At 41.6% G+C, this 27,919-nt stretch overlaps 1 protein-coding gene across 1 annotated transcript in view; it reads left to right on the plus strand.

Annotated features, from left to right (window-relative positions):
- LIMCH1 (LIM and calponin homology domains 1) overlaps nt 1–27,750 on the plus strand; it is a 186,315-nt gene extending 158,565 nt beyond the window's left edge. The window contains exons 21-35 of the mRNA XM_075148972.1: nt 2,935–3,028; nt 5,394–5,566; nt 6,230–6,335; nt 7,560–7,634; nt 8,349–8,377; nt 9,392–9,475; nt 11,110–11,202; nt 12,158–12,262; nt 13,626–13,762; nt 14,552–14,673; nt 16,518–16,641; nt 18,021–18,107; nt 21,025–21,133; nt 22,026–22,128; nt 24,693–27,750. Coding sequence (XP_075005073.1) covers nt 2,935–3,028; nt 5,394–5,566; nt 6,230–6,335; nt 7,560–7,634; nt 8,349–8,377; nt 9,392–9,475; nt 11,110–11,202; nt 12,158–12,262; nt 13,626–13,762; nt 14,552–14,673; nt 16,518–16,641; nt 18,021–18,107; nt 21,025–21,133; nt 22,026–22,128; nt 24,693–24,718 — 1,467 coding nt within the window. The 3' untranslated portion in view covers nt 24,719–27,750. The remainder of the gene's footprint in view (nt 1–2,934; nt 3,029–5,393; nt 5,567–6,229; nt 6,336–7,559; nt 7,635–8,348; nt 8,378–9,391; nt 9,476–11,109; nt 11,203–12,157; nt 12,263–13,625; nt 13,763–14,551; nt 14,674–16,517; nt 16,642–18,020; nt 18,108–21,024; nt 21,134–22,025; nt 22,129–24,692) is intronic.
- Nucleotides 27,751–27,919: the final 169 nt, after the last annotated feature.

Below are 27,919 nucleotides of genomic sequence, written 5' to 3' on the forward strand. Positions count from 1 at the left end.
CTGACGTTGAAATTAAAGCTGAATTTCTTTGGGGGGGGGAAATTTTTCAGTTTGGACAATTGCTTTTTGTGAGTTCCATTGCTTTACCAAAAATAATAATAATATAAACATTAATAATTGACATTTGCAACAATTTCTTTGAAAGGGCTTATGCTTTGGAGCACTGGGTAGAGTTGTCAGGTAGGTGCCTCTTGCTTTTCCAGTTAAAATCTACCTTGTTTAGGGCAAACCCTGAGCTCTTGATAATAGCCATTTGTTTAGGTTTAATGGAGGTTTGTAGGTTGTAGAATGACAGAATAATTCAGGTTGTAGGTCTCTAGCTGAGTCTTCTGCTCAAAGCAGGATCAGGCATGAGATGAGACCGGGTTGCTAAGGGCTTGACAATCCAAGTCTTGAAAACCTCCCAGGACGGAGATGGCACAACCTGTCTGGGCAGCCTGGTACGCTGCCGCTGTCCTCATGGAGAAAAGAAATACTTATTTCTGCATTGAGCAAGGTTGGGAAGAATTTCCAGTAGCCTTTCCCCTGGCTGCTGTCATGTCAGGAGCCAGAAGTGAAGCTGAAGGAGACGTTTTCTTTGGTTGCAGTGTTCTGCTAGGGCTTTCAGTGAGAAAGCTCTCACTGAAACACAGGCTAGCACCAAGATGGGCTGGGGAAGGGAGAGGTGGGTTATATGGGAGAAAAGAGCAATGGAATGGCAAGGGACAAATCTCTGGGGCACAGGACTGGCAGTCTTTGGAGCATTTCTCTGGGGCCTGTTTTTTAGCCTGTGCCTCATCTCCAGTGACCATCCCTCTTTGGAGCATGTGACACATGGAGGGGGAGCTCCGTGCCTTGTTTGCTGTTGGTATAGGCATGCTTCCAGGTGGACGTGGTAGAGAGGAGGTCCTCAAACTTTCCATGCTGCCTTTTTGGAGTGTGTATTTCACCCTCTGCCTCGTCCAGTTTGAGAACAGCTTTTAGGCGGCAGGGGGACATGTCCAAAGAAGAGCAACGAAACTGGTGAAGGGTCTAGAGAACAAGTCCTATGAAGAGCGGCTGAGGGAACTGGGGTTGTTTAGCCTGGAGAAAAGGAGGCTCAGGGGAGACCTTATCACTCTCTACAACTACCTGGAAGGAGGTTGTAGCGAGGTGGGTGTCTCTTTTCCCAAGTAGCAAGTGATAGGACGAGAGGAAATGGCCTCAAGTTGTGCCAGGGGAGGTTTAGATTGGACATTAGGAAAAATTTCTTCACCGAAAGGGTTGTCAAGCATTGGAACAGGCTGCCCAGGGAAGTGGTTGAATCACCATCTCTGGAGGTATTTAAAAGATGTGTAGACGTGGTGCTTAGGGACATGGTTTAGTGGTGGACTTGGCAGCATTAGGTTTACATTTGGGCTGGATGTTCTTAAGGGTCTTTTCCAACCTAAATGATTCTATGATTCTATGTGTCCCCATGCCTTGCCTGGGGTGGAGGATTCGATGGGGGCGGAGGTGAGGATGCAGTGGAAAGCGGCGGGCGGTGGGGACAGCGGCGGGCAGCCAGCCCCAGCAGGCACCGGAGGAGACGCGCTGCCACTTTAGAAGCTCATGGCTGTGATCTGGCGCCTGTCCTGCTGTGAGGTGGCGGCACAGCCCTTGGCAGCCGGGGGCTCCTTCTGTTGTTGCCAGCACTGCTCGCTGCCCGCTGGGCTTGCCCGGGTCGCTGCTCCTGGCCATGGCCCCACACCAGTCCCCACCATTTCCTCGCAGGGCATCTTCCCAGACATGTTCCCTGCCCCTCTCCAGAGCACGCCTCCCTTCAGAGAGGAGAAGAGAGGCAGGGACTCCCAAGCACTGCCAACAGCAAAGCTCTCTGGAGCCAAAGTGCTTGGCGTCCTGTTGGCTCTGCCAGCAGAAGTCCCTGATGACCGAGCTGTGAGGGCCCAGGTCTGCTCTTCAGGGGGCAGGGATGAATGAGGGGCCGTAGGCTCATGTGGGTCTGTGGGGATGGGAAACAGGATCCGTGCAGAAGGTGGAGGTCTGAATCCTGCCCCCAGAAAAGAGGGCATTTCATCAGATTTCCTCCCTTGCAGCTGTTAATAAGATGGAGGGGTGAGAGGAGGACGGGAAAGCGAGTCTACAATAGACTATTTCTGAAATATGTTACTTTTTATTTCTAAAAGTAGTCTGCTTTTTTTATTTTCCTCTCTTGAATGTGCCATTTTCTAGCTCTTTCATGCATTAGAAGCACTATGCAGTGGCTGATCAGTTTGCTGTAGATTTTTCTTTTCCTACCGGGAAAGCGGATGTGTGGTGGAAGCTGCTAAACAGATCAGCTGAAGTGCTATCCTTGTTTTGACAGTGTGGTTTTAGCTCTGCCACAGCCTTCTCCTGGGTCAGGAAGCTGGCTTTTCAAAGGGATTTGGATTATTGGCTCGCTATGCTCTCACCATATTTTTTCAGTCCTCTCTTAATAGTGTTTCAAGTATTTCATTGCCTTTAATACTGACTCTGGCTTTTCCCTTCAGATAACAGATTGTTTAGACAACCGTGAAATAAAGGAAGTATTTAATTACTTTGCCACTTTTCAAACCCTAGTGCGTGCTAGGTATTCACTAATGCATACGTTTTTGTGTTATTCTGGAAGAGGAAACCAGGGGTGAAATGTGTGCTTATCTCCAGCTAACACAATCCAAGGTATCCTACAATTTTAAAAGCTTGTAGGAGCTATTCCAAACCAACTGCGTGATGGTTGCCGATGAATGGTTTGAAAAGGAGATTAAAGCCCAGTGATTCAACACCCAAGTGGCACACGCTGCTCCGAAACGTACTCCCCAGCTCCCTGCTGAGCTCTAAACCAGTCTGGTTCAAACACATTATAAAGAAGCAGTAAGTACTGCCTTGAGGAATTAACATATACTTTTATTTCCACTGCATGCGCTCACTGTGTTTCTACTGTGTTATTCTCTGCAGGCCTCCCCAGTGGAAGCAGATGGAGCCTCCAGCCAGCAGGTCGAGGCCAGCCCTGGAAGTGCGGGACCTGCGAGCCCGGGGTGCCCGTCCCCAGGTGGGTTGTTGCTGCTGCCCTCGCCCCTGCCCTTGCCCACCCTGGGCTGAGGCTTAGGCCCATCCTGCAGCAGGAGTCCGATAAGTGCATCTGCAGCGGCACCAAGAGGGTTTATTAGAGAATGCAGATGATGTCAGAAATCTCAACCTAAGAAAGACATTTTTTACAGTAAGAACGATCACTCACTGCAACAACCTCCCGAGGGACGTGGTAGCGTCCCCATGGCTACAGGTTTTCTAGGTGCAACTGAACAAGGTGCTAGACAATCTCCTCTAGGCTCCATTTCCCACAAAAGGTGGGACCAGATGATCTTTCGAGGTCCTTTCCAACCTGGGCTGCTCTGTCATTCTGTGGTTGAAATTATACACCTGACCGCACGTTGCAGTCAGGGATGCGAGTTGTCTGCTTTGCCGTCTGTGTGCATGAAAAGCTGGTGCCACAGCGTGCTGTAATCAGAAAGCATCAGGGCAGAAACTATCAGTCAGTAATAGCTTCTGTTTAACACTTTTTTCTCCCCAAGACATTAAGAAATGGGAAAGGAGAATAAGAAGGGGCATTTCAGTCCTCATAGGGGCTTTAAATGGACAGTATTGTGCACACTCCTGATTTTCTGCCTTAAAGCCTTTATTTTCCTCAAAAGGGTGTTTCTGAAACATTACCTTTGAGTAAGCATTTTATCTATTGCCTGCTATCATACTAAGTTCATGGCCTTTTTTTGTTGTTCATTTTTTAAAATGGGTTTATCAAAGTTCAGCTTGATATGGGTAAATAAAAAGTACTATTTGAAGTAGGTATATAAATGAGATCTCTGGCTGTAATTGGTATATAAGCATAATGCTCCTATTTGTTGAGGATAAATGTGACTTAAACAATTGAGCTTTGCCCTCAAACATCAATGGGGTACCATTCCCCCAAGATTAGAAGCATATCCAGCCTTTTCTTGATGTGCTGCAAGACTGTGAAGCACATGGGCTGTTAGCAAGGGCTCATTAGCCGACTTAATTACTTTGGCTTGTAGATGCCAAAGCACAGAGGTTAACAATCTTGAATTGTATCGGGCAGGTAATGTAGAAGCTGCAGTCTTGTGGTGAACGAACAAAATTCTCCTCTCAAAATTCTCAAAAAAGTCAGCAGTGATGAGCTGGTGATATTTGTCTTCAAGTCACAAAGCCACCTTGTGTTGGGCTCCTCTCCTGTCAGAAATGCTAAACATTAAGTATTGATAGCAAAGTTTAATATTGGCTGGCAAGGAAAATTGAGATAGCATTGCAAAAATTGAAATGTTAAAGGAGCATGGGTGTTCATTATGTCTGCTTTGGAGGGATAGATGTGGTCCAAACTGTGTGACCTTCTTGTAGAATAAGCAACCTCTTCCGCTGTTCACTACAAGCCAGATAATTCCGTGCTGTGACCCCTATGCCACTAATGGTGTGGGAACTGCTCCAAAGTGGTGTGCATCTGCCTGGCAGCAGGCAGCTCTTGTCTCTGCTTGTGCGCAGGTTCCTAGTGGAGCCTTGAGGTGCATCTCTTTCTTAGCTCACTCTCCTAGCCTGTCAACGAGGTACATTTGGAAGCTGCTGCTGCTGCCGTGGTTGGAGAGGGGACAGGACCTGAAGCTGAGATTCTGCTTTAGGAGGTTAGAGAGATGTCTGGGTGCTTGTGCACTGCCTGGGATGGTGGAAACTGCTCTGCTTCCAATGGTGGTACCAGCTGACAGTAGTTTAGCTGTCACAGTCTTCAGCTGTAGGCCTGTGCACTCCAGGTCCCTTCAAGCATCAACTTGTTGGGGTTTTTTAAGAGCTGAATGACAACTAGGTTATTCCAGTCCAAGGCTTCCTGTTCGCACAATTATGTGCTGTCTGCTGCTTGACTGACGTGGTTTAGTGGAAACAGGCAAGCTGGAATATCCTTCAGCGCTGACAGTGAGACCATGTTAATTGTGGTATAGCTACTTGTCTGGGTAGCATCTTAGGATAGGATTCATCACACGACTTCAGTAAAGAGATCTATACCTCAGTAGGCACCTTGTAGGTTACAGCTCATCTCAGCCGAAGAGGAGTGTCTGAAATAGTTTGGGTGACTCTTCTCCTAGAACTGCATCTCTGTCTTTGTTGACCATGAAGGGTGTCCCGTGATGCCCAAGTCAAGTGGAAGCACCTTTCAGGTGAATTTCACCCTTAAAGCCTTGTCTTTCTACAAGAGATTAGTTTTGCCTGTGTTGAAGAAAGAAGATTATTTTTTCAAAACATCCGTGAATGGGCTCACAGTATAACCAGTAAGAAATCTAATTGTAAGAAATAGGTCTACATTTTAATTGAAAAAATGTCTTAACCTTTCAACATTATCTCTTATATGTGTGAATTAGGTTCAGTTCAAAAGCAATTCAAGTCAACTGCAGCTTGTGCCAGCCCTGTTGTGAAGAGACTAGAATTTCTTCCCAGTCCTGTCCCTTCAGAGGAAGCTGTTTCAAGTGAGAAAGATGTGAAGAAACCTGAAATGGAGCAGCAGAAGGAAGCAGACCTTCCTGCTACACTGGAGGTACGTACGGGCAAGAAAGAGAGGGAGTGGAAAACCAAAAAAAAAAAAGCAAGATCTCACATGGAAATGTTTGTTGTGCAAATTGGTATTTTTCTCTATATAATGTCACTTCACGAGTTCATTCAATCTGCCAGAGAATGACCCTGAAGGATGGTTTCTGTGCCAAATCCTATGGTCATCAGAGAGTTCCCCCTCCGGAGGAACTCCCCAGTGTCTGCTTGTAGCGTTTGAACGTGTAAACTGGCTGGAGCAGAAATGAGAACTTAACCTGCAAACCCCAGTCCCACCACCTGTTGGGAGGGCAGAGTATCCAGAAGGTGTAGACAGGGGAGCTTACACTCTTAGTCCTCTTGAAGTGCTGAACAAGTGCAGGTGGTGGCAGAAGTAACAAATGGCTATGACCATACTGCTCTGTCAGGTAAGTTAGATGTTGGTCCTGGTTAGGATCAGCTTTAGTGTGCCGGACAGTGTGAATATCAACAACAAACAGCTGCTGGTTATTTCCAGGATTTCAGTATTGCAACTCCATGTTGAAATTCTGGAGATGGAGAATTCATCTTTGATAATGTTGATTCAGAAAATAAGTAGAAAGGGTTTAAGTTAACCTTTGATTGTACCTGCTGATTTTTGAATGCTGTTTTCTGCTCCCAAATGTCTGAGCAGGTGATGAAACCAAAAGCCCTGGAACAAGAGGGGAGTGTAGTATTGCCATTTTTAAAGAAACTACCTGAGACCAGCCAAGTTACTCTGCAGAATTCTGGTCTACAAGGTGAGCAAACAGCGTTTGGACAACTCATCCGGATAGTAACTGGATATGTGGTGTTCAGGGAGAAGTGCCTAATCAATGACCTGGAGAGTTTTGGAGCTAAAATGGTTATTTTCTAGTTGCATCTGACTGATTATGGTAGTGTGGCTTCTGTGATGCAAAGGACTTTTCTGGTTGTTCTGCTTAAACACAACAGCAGAATTGTGACACAACAGAGGGGGGCAGGGAGAGCCCTATCTTGCACTTGGCCTAGCAATAAAATTATGTCAATGAGTATTATATTTTATTGGTACTGCTGCTCACAGATGAAAATGGCTTAGCAATTGGTTTTATCTCACAGTAAAACTTCTGGAGTTAAATTCTGCAATCAGCTGCTCATGTGCAGCTCCTTTTCACAGGTGAACAATACTGTGTAGGTCAAATTGAGGGATGTGCCCATCACAAGTTCTTGCAAAGCAGAACTTTTTTTTTTTGCCTTCGTGACAGAGTTTTGCTTGAGATTGATATTTAGTAGTTTAATTTTATATTGATTTTAGAGATGCATATATGTAGGTATTGTGAAAGGAAGAGAGAGAGAAAAATCATCTGAAGTTTTCTTCCCCCTGAGAATTTATTAGGTTGTTGGTTTATGTATAGGTAATATACTGATTATCCTAGTGTTTTCAAGATATTGAAACTACTGAAGGTGATCCACTGTGGAAAACAGAATTGTCTGAAAAGGAATAGAAGTCTCACTTGTTTTAAGTGGGAGGGTGCTTTCCAAACAGGCTTTGAGAACAACATCATTTTATGTTAGGCACGAGTCAATCCAGACGTCAAGTAACAGGTTGTAGGTCTCTTGTCTATTTTCTGACTGATACGGAAACACTTGGCTGCTCTCTAGCGTTCACAGCACATAAAGCGCTGAAAGGATCACGTAATCCTTTAAATGTGTATTTGCAATAGGAATGAATGCGAGCACGATGCAGAGACTTGAAGGGGTGGCTGCCCTTGACTAGCATTAGTTTGCTAGAGCTCTCATGTAAGGTTAGGTGCCACGTTACAACAGTAGCACTTACATACAGGCAGTCCGTGTGATCTGCAGGTCCGTTGTAAACTAGCTGCGATGGGCCAAAGCGATTGTAGTCAAAATCCCTCTCGTGGCCAAGGTGGCTCGGGTCTGAGAGTCCGTCATCGCCTTTTGACCACGCTGTGTTTCTTGTTTTGTCTCCGTGCCGTTGCCTGCAGAGCCGCCCCGCGGGGCCGCGGTTCCGCTTAGGGTTCGCAACAACTGGCGGCGCTCACAGTTTTTCTCGCAGTCAGGTAAATGCGGCGCTAAGACCAGCTTCAGCCCTTCTGCTGCCTCCAGTCGTAGGTGTCTTCGGACGTGGGGCTGGGGTGAAAGCTGATGATCACGGGGACTTGTTCTACCTCTCGCTTTCGTAGAAAGTGTCTATTCCTGCTGCACAGTTGACAAAGAGCTGTTGGGTTGCACGTTGTTGTGATGCTCTGGTTTCAGGCACCCAAACGAAATCACTTGCCTATAAATACTTTTCCCTTAATTTCTTTAAATCAGCCTAATCTTCAAAGACATTTTCAGAGAAAATGGCAGTGGTTCTCTTCGTAACTGTGGCTCTTGAATAGTGTAGTCCCATCCTTTTAGCTTTGCTGTGCTTTTTCCTTCCTTGTGCTGAATCACGAAGGGAAAAGTAGATCAAAGTAGGTAACACTCAGTGTCCGAACACTGCTAACGTCTGTGGCCAGAAGTAGATGGCATTAGCTAGCGGTAGAGTAGAACCTTATGTTAGTTAATATTGTGCTCCTCTTTACCCAGATAAAAAGTAGTTTTGTTGGTGATGGGTGTAATCTGTTTTTCTGGTTTATTTGCTTGCGATTCATCCTTGCATTTGGTTGTGGGAGCAAATAGGAAACTAACATGAAGCTTTTTTATTCGGATACAATGTAGCTTTAATTGCAGGCTAAGTACATTTTGCGATGTTAAATTTAATCTTTCCTTTTTCTGTTTTTTTTTAATAGCTGATTCTGATAGTGGTGACAAATCAAATGTGAGTACCTTTTTTGCATCGTTGTTTGGCTTAGAGATATGTGTTTAGCAAAAGTGAATTTTTGATGCAAACTGTCTTGTAACATCCCCAAATCAGCATGAGGGGTTTTTTTTCTCACGGAAATGAGAGAATAAAAATACAACCCAAATCAAGATACGGTCTGAATCTGGAATTTGTGCATTCTCCTCTTATCCAGAGGGAATGGTAGCTATACAGTCGCAGTTGCTGGAGCCACTAAAGCTTCATAATCTGAAAATAATATGTAACTATCCATTCTACTTTAAATAGAAATTAGAGACCACAATTCTACAGTCTCCCCAATGAAAAAAAAAACAAAAACCCACCACAAATGCTACACTAAAGTACACAACATTTCATATTCTGTTTGTGACATGAAAATAGACATAATCTCTTCCTATCAGATTCTAACACAACTGTTAGTGGAAAGGAATATGACATCAAGTGTCTAAAATTGCCCTTGATTATAAGGATTTTAAACATGTAAATGTATCATGTAATGGGATTCTTACTGAAGCCTGAGATTTTATTTCGTTATGGATAAAAATGTAAAACAAGGCTATAGGCGGTTGTGCTGGCAGCCGTATGAAATGAGAGAATATATTTTACAATCACAAATTGCTTTGCATGTTGCGCAGAAGATTATAGAACAGAAAAATAGAGATTTTCTTTAAATTTGAGTACCTGCAGGTATATCTGTTCAGTGCTGCTTAGAGCTTTCTTTCAGATCTTTTTCCTTTTTTATCCCTCCAGTTGAAGTTTCCCAAGCCTTTCTTTGCAAACCAAATGATTATTTTATCATTTGGATACCTGTGGGCAGTCCCAAGTGTCAATGAAGCTAAGAATGCTATCTGCTAACTGAGAGAACCATTATCTAGTTCTCAATTTCCCATTTTAACATTGCTGCCAGGGGTAGGCCAGATGAAGTGCAGCTTTCTTGGTAGCCTTCTGAAGTACAGCGCTAAAGTCTAATAGCTTGGTTTTCCTTCACGCAAGCGTTTCAATTTCTGGTCCTGGGATCCAGAAGAAGAGCGAAAGCGCCAGGAAAAGTGGCAGCATGAGCAAGAACGCTTGCTTCAGGTAAGGAAGAAACTACATTTCTTCCACCGTGTGGCTCAGCTGTTGAATTGTCCTTTGGATGAAAGTTGGGCATTTCATGTCATGTCTTCCACATCCTCTGTGGATGCTTGAGTGAATTCTGTGGCGGATGAATAAGGACGTGAGCATACACACACGTTCTCTGTGGTTTGGGCACTCTTAATATCTCCCTTCCCCACTCTGTGGAAAGACCAAAAGGACTTAGTTCTGCATTCCGGTGTGGAGTTAAACAAAATGTTGATCCTCAACTGTATTTAAAGTATGTTGAGTATAGACTGTGAGACTCTTAATTACTTGGAGCCTCTTTCTCGAGACTGACGATTTGCTGACCCTGACTCCTGTGCAACTCTTCTTTAAAATGATGGTCTTAATAGATTTTTGTAGACTTCTGCTTTGTTCACAGGTTCTCCTTGGAAAACATCAAGCTAAATTTGGACACAAAAGGTTTGGGGTTGGGGGGGGGGGGAAGGGGGCCGGAAACCCCCTCAAAACAACAACTGGTTTTGCCTAATGGTAGAGTAAGCTGTAAAAGGTCTGGGTTTGTGTCCTGTTTGGGAGAAGTGCAGTGGCCCTGAGAACTTGAATTTCCCTGTCAGTCAGTATTGTATTTTGAAACCATGATTAGGTTTGGTCCCAAAGAAATCATATCTTTCCTCCATGCAACAGAAGAGCAAACAACTGTCAAAGGATGGAGAATAATAAAATGGAGTCTTTTCATCTTTTAAGAATGACTTGTGTGTCTCTCTGTTGCTTTCTTGAGATTATTTCTTTTTAGCTAATATGGTTGTTTCCTCTTAAAATTGTGTAAAATTCTCATTATAGTTTTTCTGGCGGTGCGGGTGTTCTCTCAATAGTAAATGCATCTCTTCTGAATTAGGCAGATGTGGTTTCTAATTTGAACAGAAGTTGGAACTGGTGTAAAAGGGATATGGAAGCCACTGTTTTTCCCCATATTCAAACCAGTTCTGTCAAACAATTTTAAAGATCTCTTTGAGATAATTTTTCATGCAAAACTGTGTGAAAACAATTCTCAAGAAATAATTCCATCAAGGAGGAAAATAAGCTACTTAGCTAATTATAAGCTTACCCTCTTCAAACCTTTACACACTATTCATTTATCTTTTAAACTTCCACAGGTATTCATCATTAATTAAATTGTACTGGCATCTCTCTTAAAGTAGTACCAGTATCTGCAAAACCTGCTTGTTTATATGCTACTTTGCTGAAGTTTTTAATGTAAAATCCATGCCTAAGTGTTCTGGGGTGTGTGATAGCTTTTTGGAACTCTTAATATTGTATAATAAACAAGGAATTACTGAAATTGTTGAGCATAAATTTCATTTCTGACCAAAGATTTTAAAACTTCTAACAAATTAAACTACTTCTAGTATGTTAAAAGTTCCTCATGGTTTGAAGGTGTTAAATGTAAGTGCTAGAAACAAGTGGGGAGAGGAGGAAAAGAAGCTTTTTTTGACACCCATGGATGTTTCAAATTTTTATCTTCCTATTTCTGATTAAACCACTCTTAGCAGGTTCATTTTCACTGTGGAGATACTACAGAATTTACTCCTAATACAGAATGCTCTGAATTTACCTGTATTTGTATCCTCTTACAGGAGAAGTATCAGAAGGAGCAAGACAAGCTGAAAGAGGAATGGGAAAAGGCGCAGAGAGAAGTTGAAGAGGAGGAACGTAGATACTATGAGGAGGTATAAGGCTCAAAGGAGGAGGTTGTTTATTGACTTTTTTTGCATTTAAATGCACCCACTTACATAACTAAAAAAATCCCATACCTAGATTAATTACTGAAAAGCCTTCTCAAGGCTGAATTCTCAGGAGGATTGTTTCTCTTAAACACTACCATAGGCACTGAGGAAAAATATTTAAATATTTAGACAGGTATCCTCAGAACCTCCGCATAGGTGGAGGTGTCTAATTGCTGTGCAAGTCAGGGTGAGTCAGTATGGTTTGTCTGGGCACGCTAAGACTTCCCTCTGGAGGCAGAGCCTGGTGCTTTTTGGTGTATACTTGGTGCCTGGACTTGGTAGAACTCCAGATGAAATTGTTGTCTGCCTTGGGCTTGATCATGTAGATATTTTGTAAACTGGCCTTGTTTTTCAAAAAAAAATTCACAGGAAATGTTCAAAGCTTGCAGTTGTAAAATATTAACAATATACAAGGTAGTGTTTTTCTTCTGTCGTATGTGGGTCATTATTGCAGGAAATTGGAAAATATTCATGTTTTCAGTTTCACTAGTTGTACATTATGCAAATTGATGTCTTATCATCTGTGCTTGAGGACCATACTTGGGGTCTGAACAAGAAATATTTCTTTTTCAACTTTCAGAATAAGTTTCTCATGTGCCATATTTTTATATGAAATTTAGTAGACTGGTGTTGTGAGAAACAGTGGTGCCATCCCAAGTGGAATATTCTTTCCAGTTTTGGACATCCCATCTTAAAGATGGTAATGGTGAAAGGAAAGGAAGTGCAAAACTTTGAAGCAAATTAAAAATTGAGGTGTTACTATTATTCTTGGTACCACAGGTCTTTACCTAGTCATCTAAATATGATGTGTAGCCAAACTTAATGCTTCTACTTTTTAAGCTCATAGTTGACATTCTGTATTTTTAACCCCCACTCTCTCCTGATCCTCTTTTTTTAGGAACGCAAGATAATTGAGGATACTGTAGTTCCATTCATTGTTTCCTCAAACTCTGCTGAGCTCCTCTCCTCTTCTTCCTCTACCACTGAAGGAAACAAGACAGCGGTGAGTTTCTCGTGGAGTAGTAACGCAATAAAGACTATGGCATCTTCAGTGCAAAGTTTCATTCTTCACTAAAAACTAACAAAGTCTGGGAGCACTAAGAGTAAGAGTATTCCCTGGATCGTTTCCATAACTGGTGATACCTCAGAGTGCTGTAGCTTGTATATTTTTATAACTGAAGAGCCATGCTCCCAAGCAAACTGCTACCATCCCATTTTGGACTAGAGCAGAGGGTGGTGCTTTCTCTCTTTAACTGGTGCTGTGAAAAAACAGTCACCTGTTTCTGTTTGGTTTAACTACCTTCTCAAAGCCAACAAAATCTGAAGTGATTTCCCCGCATACAAAATCTTGAGTGTAAGACAGTGCTTTAAGCATATCAATGATGAGACTGAAAACTGCCTCCCCACTTTTCCTCCTTTTCTCTCCCACCATCCATCCTAGAAAGCAGCAAAACAAATAGAGGAATGTTCACTCTCTGATTTTTTTTTTTTTTTACTTATGCGGCACAAAATGTTTAACTCGATGCATCTAATTAAATAAGTGTTTGCCAGAGATCAGAGAATGACACCCCAGGTGAGATCAGTAGAATAAATCTCGGATTCCCAGACATAATTTTCTCCTGCCTAAGGCACCCACACCCAAGAAGTCATCTGCCTTTTTCCGTTCAACTCCAGGATTAGGTGTACTGTATCATCTGGTTCTCCGCTCACCCTTCCTACCCCCTCTTATCACTCATCCCTGTGGAGGGGCATCAGCCATAGCTTATTTTCCACATGGCTGTGTAGTGGTAACTTCCTGGGTGGAGTTGGTTATGCCATGTTCAGGGCAGTGCCTGCACCCAGAAGGGAAGGATCTCATGCCATGGCTTACTCAAGCTCCACCAGTCAGGTATGACCCACTCCAGTACCATTTTGGAAGTATTACTGGTGTTGCCATTTGAGAATGCCCAGAGCATGTGAGTAATGCTCTGCTCCTAGGCATAGACAAGCTGAGATCCCTGACAAAGTCCGCCCAAGTCCAATGGGAGACTGTCTAGACTCTCAGTCATTCCAGGATTTCTGCCAAAAATATGGAGTGGGAAGTTTTATTTTGCCATCCTGAACACCGTCTCATAATTGGTCAGTCCTGCGCTTTTTTGTTTCGCGCTCAATTTAATACAATTAATCGATGGTTGTAGCTGAAGTCTTTGTTAAATCCAAAGTTAGCCTTACCAAGGTCAAATGATTCCACTGTATAATGTGAGATGTTCTTTATGATAATAAGGTGTGTCAACATATATATCTGGGGGCAGCCTGTGCTTTTCTCATGCGTGTGCTGATGCCAAATTCAAGGGAAGCTCCTTGTTCCCTCCCCTGCTGTCTTCTAGAACACAGCTGATTCAAACAGCTCTCCAGAGGAAGGCAAACAGAAAGAAGTTACAAGGCAGAAAAAGCTGCTCTGGGAGCAGGACAGTATGCCATCTCTGAAAAGCAAGGAAAATGAACTCTGGCAAGAAAAGAGGAGGTATGGATCAAGCCTAAGCATTTCTTAGCCCTCTGGAGCTTTGTGTTCTGTAGACTTCTGGGATGTCACATCTGCCCATGATTGATGCTGGAGCATCAGCATCTGGTGGCCTCATGGCAGGTGTAATATATCCCGATCAATATTCACTTGCCGCAGGCTTACACATCTACGGCAATGTGCGGTGCTAGTTTCGCATATCAGAAGGCTTGCCTTTTCAGCACACGGCTTTGCTGAAACTCTGTCACTCGGAGCTTAGATAGCTCAGACATCTCTGTATGTCACTGCACTGCGTCTTGTGTACAAGTTTCAGAAGCCATTTGGAGGAATAAAGGAGCAGTAGCTGTTTTCACTCAGAATCTGTGTGAGATTGCCTGGCTATCTCGGAAGCGCTGCACCCGAACTTGGCAGATGGTGTTCAAAGTCCTGGTCTTTGCCCAACTGCTAATAACAGCTTTCGCAAAGACAAGAAGCATCTGATGATGCAGAACGCTCTGTAGAGAACACTGAGGAAAGGTGTTTCTCTGGCAAAGAAGCCATTTTCCACAAATCCAGAATGATCCTTTGTGTGTGTAAGTGACAGTGTGTGAGGGAAGCAGGAAGACACGGCATGTTTGGAGACAAACTTGTTAATTTATGACCGTTATCCCCATTGCCTTGTCGTTGCTGACACGTAACAAAAATCTTGTTGCAAAAAATAGACTGATACTCAAAAGTCTGATTTTGCCATTATATTGTAGGTGGCATTTTTCCCGGCTTTATTTATACAATGTGACTTATTTTTATTGGCAGTGGAAATAAAGTGCTCTCAGGACACCTAGAGACGGGTATCTTGAAAGGAGGTAAACAGGAGCACCAGGTGCCGGTGATGGAGCGCAGCTCGCCTGCCAGGCTGAATCTGCCTTTGACTCAGGGTGAGAGTCAAGACTCTTCATACGCATGTATTCTTTTCCAGATAGAAATCTCACAGGTGTTTACAGTGGCTTGAAATCTAACTCAGAGAATTTTGGAAATTACCAGCACATGCATATCTTCAAAATTTGAATGTCTCAGATGCAAAAGTTGTTTTCTTTTAGTAAAGATAAATATGTTAAGATGAAATTTAAAATCTTATTTTGATCAGAGATGGGCATTTCAGCTGCAGGTAAGAATCTTATTTATAGCATGTTCACAGTAGTAGTTAAACACAGTTATCTTCCATCTTTTACATAATTGTACATACATATAGGATTTGTCTTGATACAGAGAGCCTATTTCCAACACTTATTTTGTGTGTTGATAGTTAATTAGATTTTTTATGTCCATTTCAGTCCAGTAAAAATCACTACCTGTGATGTGTAACCTTTTCAAGCCAAGTCTAAAGTGATGCCTATCTCAATTTTGTCATTAGAAATGTCTGATGACATTTACAATTAATGGATTTTTTTAAGCTCCCATAAGTATTCATGTTTTTTGAATGAAGGAATTTTTCCAAACCATTGCTGTCAACAGGATCACCCTAAAAAAAGGCAAATTCACTACTTTAGCATCATTATCTAATGCAAATGAACAGTGGAAAGTAAATAAGTAGGACTAAAGACAGAAAGCAAATGTAGATTTTTAAATCAAGTTTTAGATTTTTGTTTTCAGTCTAGCATAAAAGTTGATGATTCTAAAAAATGACATGTCTATGGATAGAAAAGGTTTCAGTGTTATTACTTGCTCCAAATGCAAATTCAGTTTATTAAACTTAGCAGGTTTGCTTTCCCTGGCACAATTTTATTGTATTCTTAGTGCTTTCATAAAGGTTGTTCAAATAAAGAAAGCAGAAGATATTACCCAGTAATCCATCCTTGTGGATTTGTAGTAGTGATTAAGCAAACTTCAAAAGTTTGACAGGTTTTAACTATTTCTGCTAATCAGACTTTTTTCTAGGTTCTCTTCATCAACTTGGCTCCCTACAAATATTCTGACAGCTCCTTTCTTGCCCCTTAAAGCGTCACATCCTTGCTCTCTCCTTAAGTCCTTAAACTAGTCAGAAGTAGGGGTTTTCTTTGTCTTGATATCAAAAATAGGGATCAGGCCTTTCATAGGCTCCAGTAAAGTTTTCTTCTCCTCTAAACCAGCTGGTTGGTGCATGGCAGGGTAAGGCTCTCCCCAGCCTGTGAGCCACAAAATTTGTCTGGAAGGATCCAGGCAGTGCGCTCTGTCTCAAAGATGGCATGGTCGGCTGCCTGGGCATCACACAGATCATTGCATATTGCTGGGAGGCTGTTACTGTCGCTGAGCCTTGTGCAACCATCTGAAACGCAGAAGGAAATTACAAGGGAAGAAATCTGTTTATCGGTAGGCACATGGAGAGCAGTGACTACACCACCTTCCTCTTAACTCTTGCTATTGAGAAGTTTGGATCCCCAGGCACCTCGGGAAGTTTCTGTCTCTCTGGTGCCTCCTTCCTTAGGACAGAAATACTTTATTTTCCCAAGTGCTACTCATGGACGGCTGTTTGACCTTTCCCTTTCCCCCTTCAGAAACTGAGAGTCAACAGCAGGGCAGGTCATGTGTATGTGAAGGTAATGCAGGGGGATGTTGTCCCATGGAGGTATTCTGGTGTAGCAGAGCCTGTATCTGACTTTGTGTGGGGTTTCTAAGAACTTATTTTTAAGTAACAGTACATCTCGTGCCTCCTTTACGGTGAGCCCACAAGCTATGCTGGTCTATAAGTATTGACAAAAGCATTTTGTCACAAGTATTGAGATTTCCCCACCTCCCATTGTAGATGTCTCCTGGAATCAGCAGTTGCTGACAAAGCAGTCCCCACATCGCACAGAGGACATTCGTCAGAGACCGTTTCTGGGCCAGAGTGCGGGACAACAGCCGAGCTCCACAGGAGAAACGAGGAGGTGAGAACATAAAATAAAGGTTATTGCAGAGGTTGAGAAGTCCTGCTCACTCTGTTCTCCTTTATATTCCTATTCTGCATTCTTTATTGGTTAAGTTTCGTGGGTAGCCCTGCAGTGCGCAGACACCTTTGATTCCCGGCTTTCCCACCAAGACTGCTAACATTTATCCACTTTGTCTCTCATTAAGGGTACCCCAGTAACTAGTTTCACAAGGGAGGACACCTCCTGCTTGCCATTCTCTGTCTTCTTGCTCCTTAGGTCTTTAAAGACTCATCTGCCTAACTGTTCATGTGCTTCATTTGTTTTAAGTCCCTAAGACAAACATTTATAGCTAGTAAGTGGCTAAATATCAGGGTAGGAATGTCAGAAGTCTGCCTCTCTGAAGTTGGTATCCGAGAGCTTCATTCCCCAGCTTCTAAACACACATTGGTTGCTACTTTCTAGTTCTTTAAGGATTATAGCTTTTAAAAGAAGATAAAGAGAGATTAGTATTTTCTTTCTGCTATAAATTTGGTGAGGTTTTTTTCTTCTCTGATGCTTTGCCTTGTGTTTTTGGGTGAGCATTACTAAAAAGTAACACCAGTTCTTTCAGTAAACAAGGGATATGTTTACCTAATATTTGCAAAAAGTGTATCTCTGTAATGAGAAAGGAACATCTGTTTTCATTAGCATATATATGAACACAGTCTCCTGCAAGATATGTGTTACCGCTATGAAGCTTGTATCCAGTCAAAACCAATGTAGGTTGAGGTTTGATTACCTATTCCTCATAACAAACTGCTCATGTGTGTTTGAGAAAATTGTTATTTAATCTGTAAACAGCTTTAAGCAGAGAGAGGTTGAATCGATCCTATGATTTCTGATAACAAAAAACATCCATGGTTTTTCTTACCAAATTCTTGCTGGGTAGAATGGACATAAACAAGAATAAACCTCTTTTCAGTGTTGGTAGCTTCCTTTTCGCTCAGTAAAGGGCACACCCTCCATCAACAACCCCACGTCTGCTCTACCAGTGTGCTTCTGTGCACATCCCTTGGGGAACAGAGAGTACAAGGTGGTGTGCCTTGGCTTAACCCTCCTTTGTCATGGCGTGAGCTACGTTGGGTTGATAGGTGGGTGGGAGTCTGCACATGGCTGATTACCTTGTGAGTTATCTGATTGAGCAATAGCAAGCAGACCAAAACTCGGAACCAAAAAATGTGTGCTGTTTTTCATTGTATCAAAATAGCAGTGGACCGCAAATTTATACCTTGTTTTCCTTAGATAAAATCTTTAGAGCTGGGAATCCTGAAATCCATCAGCTGGAATTTCTCAGTACAAACCCCTTGGTTTTAGTTGTTCTTCAGCTATAGTAATGCATTTTCTCTCCTGTATTTTAGGGCAGGCTATCATGAGAACTTCCAATCTGGGCCATCATCTCCCTGCTCTCCTGCTGCTCCAAGTCAGTCACCCAACAGGTACAAAAGGTCAATAAGGAATTTTGCAGACCGAGTACATCTTGTAGTTGCTGGTGAACTGCCGCAGTGTAAATCACATTAGTATTATGTGGATGCACTATTAATTCTTCTAAATGTTGCGATTCATAACTGTCCATGGAATAAACACGTAGCTCCCTCTCCCATATCTCTTGCCTACTTCAGCAGTATTGTTATGTTTTCAAATAACACAGTTCAGAAAGCAGCGGTAGGACTCTGCTTGATCATTGAAATTTCAGTGAAATTGAAATGGGGTAATATAAGCCCCAGTCAAAGTAAGCAGTAAAGTGTGAGTTCAGAGCACTTAAGCCAAAAGATGTTGTCTTCACTGTGAATAGTCACATGCTCAGGAGCGAGGTATGCTCTAGATGTTGTCACCAACTGACATTTCAACACTTGCTGATTTAAAAAGAAATCCTTCCCTTAATTTCCAAACTTGAAACACATTTACCTGTTTTTCTGTTTTTTTTTTTAATTTTTCTACATTCGTGCTTATCTCCTGGAGATTTGATTCTCTCAGGCAATGAGCTGTGCAGCTTTCAGTGAGATATGTGCCAACTCTAAATAAATGGTAACTGCAGCCTGATAGAATCACTGATAATTTGGGGTATATTAAAATCAGTTGGCTTATTAAATAGGGTAAAGTAATACAACACAGAAAACATAGCAAGTTTTTGTCCTATTTAAATAACATTTTTCTTCACATTTGATAGCAAAGCCCTCCTTCCAATGCCATTTGCATTGAAGTGAAACTATTAGGAATTTTTTATGTGAACAATTTCTTCTGTTTTTTCTAATTGTAACTGCAGATTTGGTGGGATTGCAGATCATTTCTTGCTACATGTAGCTAGTCATGAGAGCTACTTCATATTACTTAGCAGCTGTATCCTGATCTGAGACCCTTTTCCAAGATCTTTTCCTGAAGAAAATCTTAGTTTTGGAAACAATGGATGAGATGTAATTCATTGTTCCACTAAAAGATTAGAGAACTTCTCTTAAAAAATTTCCCAAAGCACTTTATTCTTTGATCCAATACTTTAACTTGTCCTTGTGATAACTTTGATAGTGGAGAAGAAGTGAAAACAAAGGTGGACTCAAGAATAACACAGAGGGATGTGAGCAGAAGGCTTAAGGTCGTAGGGGAGGAGAAGAAATCAGGGAAGTTATTCTAAAAGGAATAATGAGAATGAAGCGACAAGACAGTGATGTGCCTGTGCTGTCAGTGTACATGGTGGGATAAAGAATGATGGGCTCAGGAGTCACAGAGATTAGGTGGAAGCAAGGACAGTTTTCTGGTTGTGATGAGTCTTTCTGCTGCTTCTGACTCTCTTTTTTTTTTTTCAAGTGGCTTTTTTATCATGATGCAGTCCAGATCTGTCTCTGTTGGTAGCTTATTATGTTGTTGCACCAAAACCATAAAGCAAGGTATTGTAAACTTGCTTATCTGTGTACAGTTTCATCAAACCATCTTTTCAGAACTCATGAGGTATCCCAAAGTTTCTCTCCTCGTTTCAGCCCTGGCTGAAAAAAGCATGGATGACACATAATGACAAGGGATCCCTTTTGGTCTCAAGTTCATCTCACTAGACAAACAACAGTTCTGGCAGGCTGGCAGACAGGTGAGAAGGGAAGAGCGTGAAACACCTAGAAGTGTGCACCTGCACTGCCATTAAAACCATTATGAAAAAGGGTACCAGTTAGTCCTGGGGCTGTCAACAAATCAAACAGCTGATTTACTAGAAAGGTCTAGGCAGGACTGAAGCTTAAGGAGACAGTTGAAGTATTTTTGCATTGCAGATGGAGATCTGATTTCAGCTTTACTCTAACTAGTTGGAGTACTGTCGTGGTTTAACCTGGCAGGCAGCCAAATACCACGCAGCCGCTCACTCACTCCCCCCCACCCCCCGCAGCGGGACGGGGGGAGAATCGGAAGGCTAGGAGTGAGAAAAACTCGTGGGTTGAGATAAAGACAGTTTAATAGAGCAGAAAAAGGGAAAATAATAATGATAATGATAAAATATACAAAATGAGTGATGCACAATGCAATTGCTCACCACCCGCGCTGACCGATAACCAAGAAGCGATCGGTACTTCCTGGATCACGCCCACCGTTCATATACTGAGCATGACGTCACATGGTATGGAATACCCCATTATCCAGCTGGGCTGGCTGTCCTGATTATGTTCCCTCCCATCTCGCGTACCTAGCTCAGTCAGTAGGCACGGGAGCTGTCCTTGGACTAGGAGGGCACTTAGCAACAACTGAAAACATCGGTGTGTTATCAACATTCTCCTCATACTAAATCCAAAACACAGCACTAGGAAGAAATTTAACCCTATCCCAGCCGAAACCAGGACAAGTACTAACAGGCATGTAGCTGCAGCAGCGTAGACTAAAATTAGTTAGCAAGTGCCTGATGCCTGGTCTGTGCTACTGCAGTTACGCTGCTGCTATTGACTTTGCCAGCTTATTTGGGTGTAAGAGCAGCATCCCTGCCTTCTGACTTGCAAACAAAAGGCAGAGAGTCTCACTCCGGTAATTTGTGTGAATATCTGCTTTGATCGCTGTGGCGTTGACTGGGCCTAGGTAATCCACAGGCATGGTTCCCTGACATCTAGGTCTCTCTTAAGAGGCTTGCATCTCCCTTGATCTCGCACAGCAGACTGGCAGGGAAATGGATCTGAGCTGCTGTGCATTCAAGCGTTTTAAGTCCTCTGCTTGCTTGTCTGCGAGGCAGATGTGCAGGCTGATCAGCAACGTGGTTGAAGGGCCAATGTGTGTTTGTGTGACACCCCCCCAATGCTCCTTCCTCCCATCCTGTCCCTCTCCATAAACCTGTGTAAACGTTTGGCTACGTTTTAGCATCAGTTGCTGTTCTGTTTTCTTAAAGTCATGTTTGTCTCCTAGGTCTGTCAGTGGAAAGAAGCTTTGTTCTACCTGTGGGCTTCCTCTTGGAAAAGGAGCTGCCATGATTATCGAAACGCTTGGTCTTTATTTCCATATTCAGTGCTTCAGGGTATGTCTCTTGCTTTGTTAAGAAAAATCTCAAGTCATGGACAGTGTGAGGAGAAGGGTATATTGAGGGCTGTAGATGTGAAATTGAAAATGAGAGGACCAAGGAATTGGCATGTTTGTTATGTATGTTTGTTTGTGCGTTTGTTTGTAGAGAAGTGGAAGTAATGCAGCTAATGTGTTATTTTGTTGTCAGACATGTTAATTGGACTAAAACCTGTGATTTAGCAAGCAAACTTAGCTTCCTCACTCACAGAGGGAAGCATCATGTAATTTCCCAGTTGTACTCACTGTTTTTAAATATAAAATCAGTTACCTTGTGATTTTTTTTCAAAAACCTGGTCAGTCCCAAAGCCATCTTTGATCTGACCCATGGTTGGAAAGCTTTGACTATGGAATGGATGATGTCTTCGGCCTTTCACCAGAGCTCTCAACAGAAATACTTCACAACTGTTCCTGAGTTCTGAAGATAGTGTTTTCCAGAGAACTCAAAAAGTGTCCTTTTCCATTATCTTTGGCCCAGTTGGTTTTAGTCATGAAGCCTTTTTTGGTTTTAGACATTTACCCAAACTAAATCTCTGGCCTCTCTGAGCTTTGTCCAGCACAAATGGGCTGGCTCCAGAATGCAATGTCAGAATCAGATGTCCCTTAAAATCACTAGACTTCACTTCTGTATAAGTGGAGACTGCTGAAGTCCAGTCCTAAATACTGTTGGCTCTAAAATAAACCTTTCACTGATTTGCAGTGCTCCCTAGGAGTATGGGCTGGGTTCTGGGGATTATTTTTTTTTTCTCACTGTTCCAAGAACTATTAAAACAAAAGTCAAAATTTGGGGAAAGTTGTGACCAGATAGAAGGGTTCCGTCTCTCTTACTTTCTCTGTTCTTCAACTGACAGTGTGGCATTTGCAAGGGACAGCTGGGAGACGCAGCAAGTGGGACAGATGTCAGGATTAGAAATGGCCTTCTTAACTGCAACGATTGTTATATCCGATCCAGAAGTAAGTACCAAATCCTGTCCAAAGGACAGTGAACTCAGTACTGTTGCCATGATTTTAATTGATGAGTTTTTCTCCTCCTGGAATAAATGTATTCTCCCTCATGCCCAAATGGCTTTGCCACTCAGGCATAGCATCGCCATGGGAAGGGGAGCCTTCCCATCCTATTTTAATCGTCCTCTTGTATCAAAAAAGATTTCTAAGCCCATTAACCCTTGCCCAGAGGATCTCTGCTCAGCAATATTAGACTTAAAGGCTGTTTCTGTGCATAAATATAAACTCTTCCACAGTGTGCACACATTGCATATCCTGAAGGTTTGGATCTGTCATGTCACTTGCGACAATGCAGACACTCTAATAGGTCTAGAATCCTGGCCCTTGTTCGGAGAAGTTCCCATTTTTTATGTCTTTAGGCCTCCATCTGCAGACAAAATGGTCAAGGAAAATATAAGGAATATTCTGTAACTCTTAACGAATCCTTGTGGTGGTATCCCCAGATATGTGCTGAAGTGTTGCTTGCTGCAAGTTTTGAAGAATGAGCCAGACAATAGCATGTCAGAAAAAAAACTTGATGCATTTTTCTGCCATAGAGCAGGTCACTTGAATGTCCTTCCTAGTCCTGGATTTCTATGACTGATACCAAATTGCTTGAGCATTTCAGCTTCACCCTGATGTCACCAGTGATATGAGATGGGCAGTGCTCATGCTGGCTTTCTCCTTTGTGAAAAACAGTAAGACACAGAAAAAAATTGTTGCCTTCCTGATACATGTTACTCTTCAGTATATTCACTGCCTACAATCCTAACTGCTAAGTGGAGATACAGAGTTCTTTTCACTTACTATTTCCCTTCTCCTCTTTCAAAAGCAGTGGCTGTAGAAATCCAGGAGTAGGAAAGGTACCTACCTACCTTTGCCAGCAGAAGGAATAGATTTTTTTTTTCTGTTTCAGGAGAGAGATATTTCCCCATCAGCAGAGCTAGAGGGTGCTATTGTATAACCCTTTGTTTGGTGGTGTTTTTTTTTTTTAAATTCTGCTAAGAAATGTTAGCAACTTTTTATTATTATTTATTTAACCTGACACATTTAGAAATAGCTTTTCCCCTTCAGGCTTGATACTGTAAACCTTCCTCATGTGGATGAGGTCCTGACCCTTAAAATGCACGTTTGCATATCTGTCTTTACACAAAAAAAAGAGGGGAACGTGATAAAAGTCATATTTTGCTTTTCTTCTTAATCCTTTTTGCTTAAATAAAAATTGAGGTCCCTTAAGGACAGATGAAGGCTCAAATAAATTACTTACCAGCTTATATGCTGTAGAAATCACCCCCTCCATCATCATTTCTACAGCAGCAGTGCTAGATAATACAGTACAGAGCTGTGCACAGTGTTTTGTGTAGTAAGGTTTTGCGTTTGTACATACCTAGCACAACAGTAACCAGGTCCATGACAGAGGGAATAGATTTTGAGGAAATGTATGGTTCTTGAAGAATAATAATGGCAAGGGTTTGTCTTTTTTCCTACAAATTGCCTCTTCCTGCTGTGTTTCACTCCTCGTGCAAATCTCAAAATATGAGTTAGTTGAATTTAAGTTACACTGGCTGTTGTTGACAGTTTCAAAGGTAAAACTGCAAATATGGTTAGTTGCTCATTTTTAACTAGAATTTGAGGGACTCTATTTCTGAAATGAAGAACAAACTGGTGCAATGTTAGCATTTTGCCTTTCAGTTCTGGGAAGTCTGATGCTAAATATAAAATCGATCAGTCGCCTGATTGCACAGCTCATGCCTTCTTGCCCCTGCGGCTACATCTGAAAACCTGTGCAGCAGTGTGCACAACTGATAGTCTCTGACTAACCCAGAATTAATCAGTATTGTTTTGAGATGCTTATGGACACCTCGATGAAATATTTTGGCTGCCAGAAGCTTATTTGAAAATGTGGATGATTCTGTTTCAAAATAAATTATCAAAAACCTTAAATTATCAAAAACCCTGTAGTAGTCCAGGGTCCAAAATACTTCTGTTTTTCAAATAAAAGTGAATGGGGTTTTATTGGTAGGTTATTTCTCTACAACAAAACCTCACAAGGAAGGGAACTTGGTATTCAATGACAAACACGGAGAAAAGTTACAGGTTTGTGAGTGCTGAGGTCAAAGGCAAGAAGTAAATTCATGAGATTCCCTGTATGGTCAAATAACACAAGGGCTCTGTGTTATCACGTAACGCAAACCAGGCACAGCTAAAGATGACTCATCAGTCCTTTGCTTTACTATTTTACCACTGCAGAGCCTGAAAGTAAATATACCCACAAGTACTTTGGGAGTAAAATGAAATAAAAGTGCAGAATGCATTTGTCCCTACGGCATGAAAAATGTATTTCCACTGGAGTTACGCTGAATCCTTCTTTGCAGTTAGTGCCCCAGCTCTGTGGGAAGAATGAGAAGCAGGGCACAAATGATACATATTTCCAGATGCGGTTTTTTGAATTGTAGAGATCATATGAGGAAAAGCCTGTGTATGTTTGTTAAAATTTGTCAACTAATGACTTGGTTTCATTTTGGTTTATCCAGCTGCTGGACAGCCAACTACATTGTGACATGACTTTCAGTCCTAATAACTTTCAAGAAGGAACTCTCTTCTCATATGTATCGGCTGCCTCCAGACAATCACTTGTAAGAGCTTGAATCCATGGACATCATGGTTCTCATCTCATTTTGGAAAACTCATAAAAACGCTGCACCTGCTCCTTTAAAATGCAATATGTTGGTTTTTCCCCTTCTTGTGAAATTTGCAAAATATGTATGACCATGTTTGGGAAGGCAAAGCCCAAGTACTACAGAAGAAAAAAAATCCCACCTTTCAGATATGTTTATGATTTCCAGTCTGTTACCTTGTTCTTTTAAAAGTAATAAGAAAATAAACATGCAATAAAGCTGTTTTGTTTTAATATTTCTAGGAATTAAAAAGTTTAAGTTTACAGAACCTTTATAGAATATGCCAACTTGAGCTGAGAAGTAATTTTAAGGTAGTATCTAATCAGTGCATTTGAAAAACTAAACATCACAGCACAACTTCTCTGTTAAAACTGAAGCTATAACTTTTTTTTATACAGAGACTAGTTTGATAATGCATCCTGTAGTTCTGAAGCAGTTTGTGTTTATATTACCTTCAGTGGAGGGTAGGAGTTATACAAATAAATTATTGCACCTTTAGTGATAGGACTTCTTTGTTTGTGTACCTCAAGTAATGTTCATGACTATAGCTTAATATTCTCTCCAATAAAGATTTCTTCATTAAACCTAAGGACTGTATACCGTTAACAATGGCAAGATTCCCGTTAGGAGCAATCCTCCTTACTAAGTTCAGCAGCCTGTGTTGTTATTAAACTTGATGAAAGGTGATGTGGGGGAGAGGTGGCTGAGTGGGTGGACACAGCTGAATTGTGAGTCTCAGTGGTCTGAGTTGGTTTGAGATCGGCTCAAATGCAAACATTACGGTTGATTGAAATCTCATGCAGAGAAACACATATGGTTTGGGTGCCCTCCAGAGCAGCGAATTAAACAGCCTTGAGCCTGTGTCCCTCCGTACTCCACCCCAATAAAGAAGTCAGCAAAACCCAGGAGTGCGGAAGGCAGGCGGGGAGGAGGCTGGCAGCGGTAGGCAAAAAAACTTTAACTTGCCTGTCTCTGGGCCAGTTTTCCTTTGTGCTTTTTGATTAAGCATGTGCTCCTTACTGAAGTCATCCAGCAGCTCATTGAAACAGCGGTCAGAGCTGTGTCACTTTATCTACAATACCCAGACAAGGTTAGGGGATGTGTTGCAATTGTAAAATATCCTAGCACTTTTTGGTAAACAGTTATTGGAAATAGCCCATTTTAGCAGTTCACGATGCAACTTAAAATGGAGGAAAAAAAATCTACCTATTCTGCCTTAAAACCGTGATAAAACTAAATTAATAGAGATTTATTTTATCGATGTGCACATCCATTGTCTTTTGATGTGTTGTTAAATGGAAATGAAGTGGTTATTAGGGAAGCAATAATTTTGAGTTGTTCTGTAGCTAGCAACTATTTATTTAAACACTAGACAGTTGCTTGCATGTGAGATGCATACCCCTGCAAAACTGCGTGTCATTGAAAACCCATGGATGATGTTGTCTTTGGAGGACATTGTGACTATCTACTGGAAAGTTACATGTTACTTCCTTAAAATTGTGCCTTAGAAAATGCAAAGCTGTTGCACACTGTCAGCGATGACTTATGGATGCAATAAATCCAAAAAGCTGAAGTCCTTCGTGGACTTCACCTGGGGAATATTTTTTAAAAAAATGAAAAATCAGAAAAATGTTTTGGAAATAAAAGTGATGTCCAATATTTTGACTAACCATCTGCATGATTTACTGTTAAAGGGTTTTGATAACCAGGATGCTTATATTTTGCATGTGGTCATCATAACATTTTCCCGCAAATAATGCATAACATGGAAATTCAAGAACCAGATTTTATAACCGACTTCGTACATCTGTATAATTCCATGCACTGCATTAAGGATATGTGAATATATGATGTCTGGGCCTGATTTTTAAACGAGACTGTGCATGCTTGTGCATCTATTTGGTATGAGTCACTAACACCGCTTCACCCACGTGATAGAGTTTAGATGTCCAAATTGGTCTCCAAGTGTATAAAAGGGTTGGTTGTCACAGAGGTTAGATCTGCTGCTCATTCGCGTAGGAGTAATGGTTGGGACTAAAATGCATGGGCGAGGGGTGGGGTGGGGGTATGCATCGCACTGCAGACACACCAGTGGATCTCTGAAGCTGCTTAGAAATGGATCCCAGTGTCTATCAATTAGTTTCATATATGCATGTTTTAGTGAAGTTTGATTGTATATACAGCAAAATGAAGCGGCTTTCTCAGACGACGGTTTCTTCCCCCTCATGAACATCTATTCACCAGCAAAAAATAATTTTCAACAGTTTTCTAAAGTGTACTTGCCAATTGCTTGTGTTTGATTTTGTATTTCCTTTGGAGTCTTACATGGCAAATTCATTCAGGCTAAGATCCTTTTTTTTTTTCCTTTTTTTTTTTTTCCCAGTTTAAGCACATAAATATGATACATTTCTTATCAGGAACTTTGAGCACAGAAAAAAATAACGCTTTACTACAATTGAACTACAATGTAAATGTATTTGTTGCAAAAAATGATATATTATTGCTAAGCAAGTACAATGTATGTAATGGGTTTTAGATGTTTCAGAATTTATTTAGCCTCTTACTACTTCAGAGAACCTGAAGAGGTGTCATAACCCATCTGTATTTCACAACCCCATTTTCCATGGTGTATTTTTTCCTTACTCTTGCTATATAGTGTTATTGATGCAATATATCTGTAGTTCTCAGTGAATGTCCTAAAGGTTGGTGAACCAGAAGGGGACCATCCTTACCTGCATGTCCATTCAAGGACAAGGATTGCTGTCCTAGCTGGGGCTAATGTTGAATACCAATTATGCTAATCTTTCCTTTATTTTATTTATTCTAAAATGCCTCTGGAAATTAGGAAAACTTGTCTAAAATGCAACAGCTTTTATAGTAAATGTCTGTTTATAAATAAAATGTTGATTACCTTTGGTGGTGTTGATTTTGCTTATTGTAACTAATTTCTCCTATTGCATGCGACGTGTCTGTGAAACTGGATTGCAGAGTGCATACATCCCGCTGGTAAAAGCTTCTGCTTGGTTGGGTTAGGCTGAAGCAAGCTATATTCCACTTGGTATATGAAATGAGACAATAAAAAA

This window comes from Calonectris borealis, chromosome 4, assembly GCF_964195595.1.
Source record: "Calonectris borealis chromosome 4, bCalBor7.hap1.2, whole genome shotgun sequence".
NCBI lineage: Eukaryota > Metazoa > Chordata > Aves > Procellariiformes > Procellariidae > Calonectris > Calonectris borealis.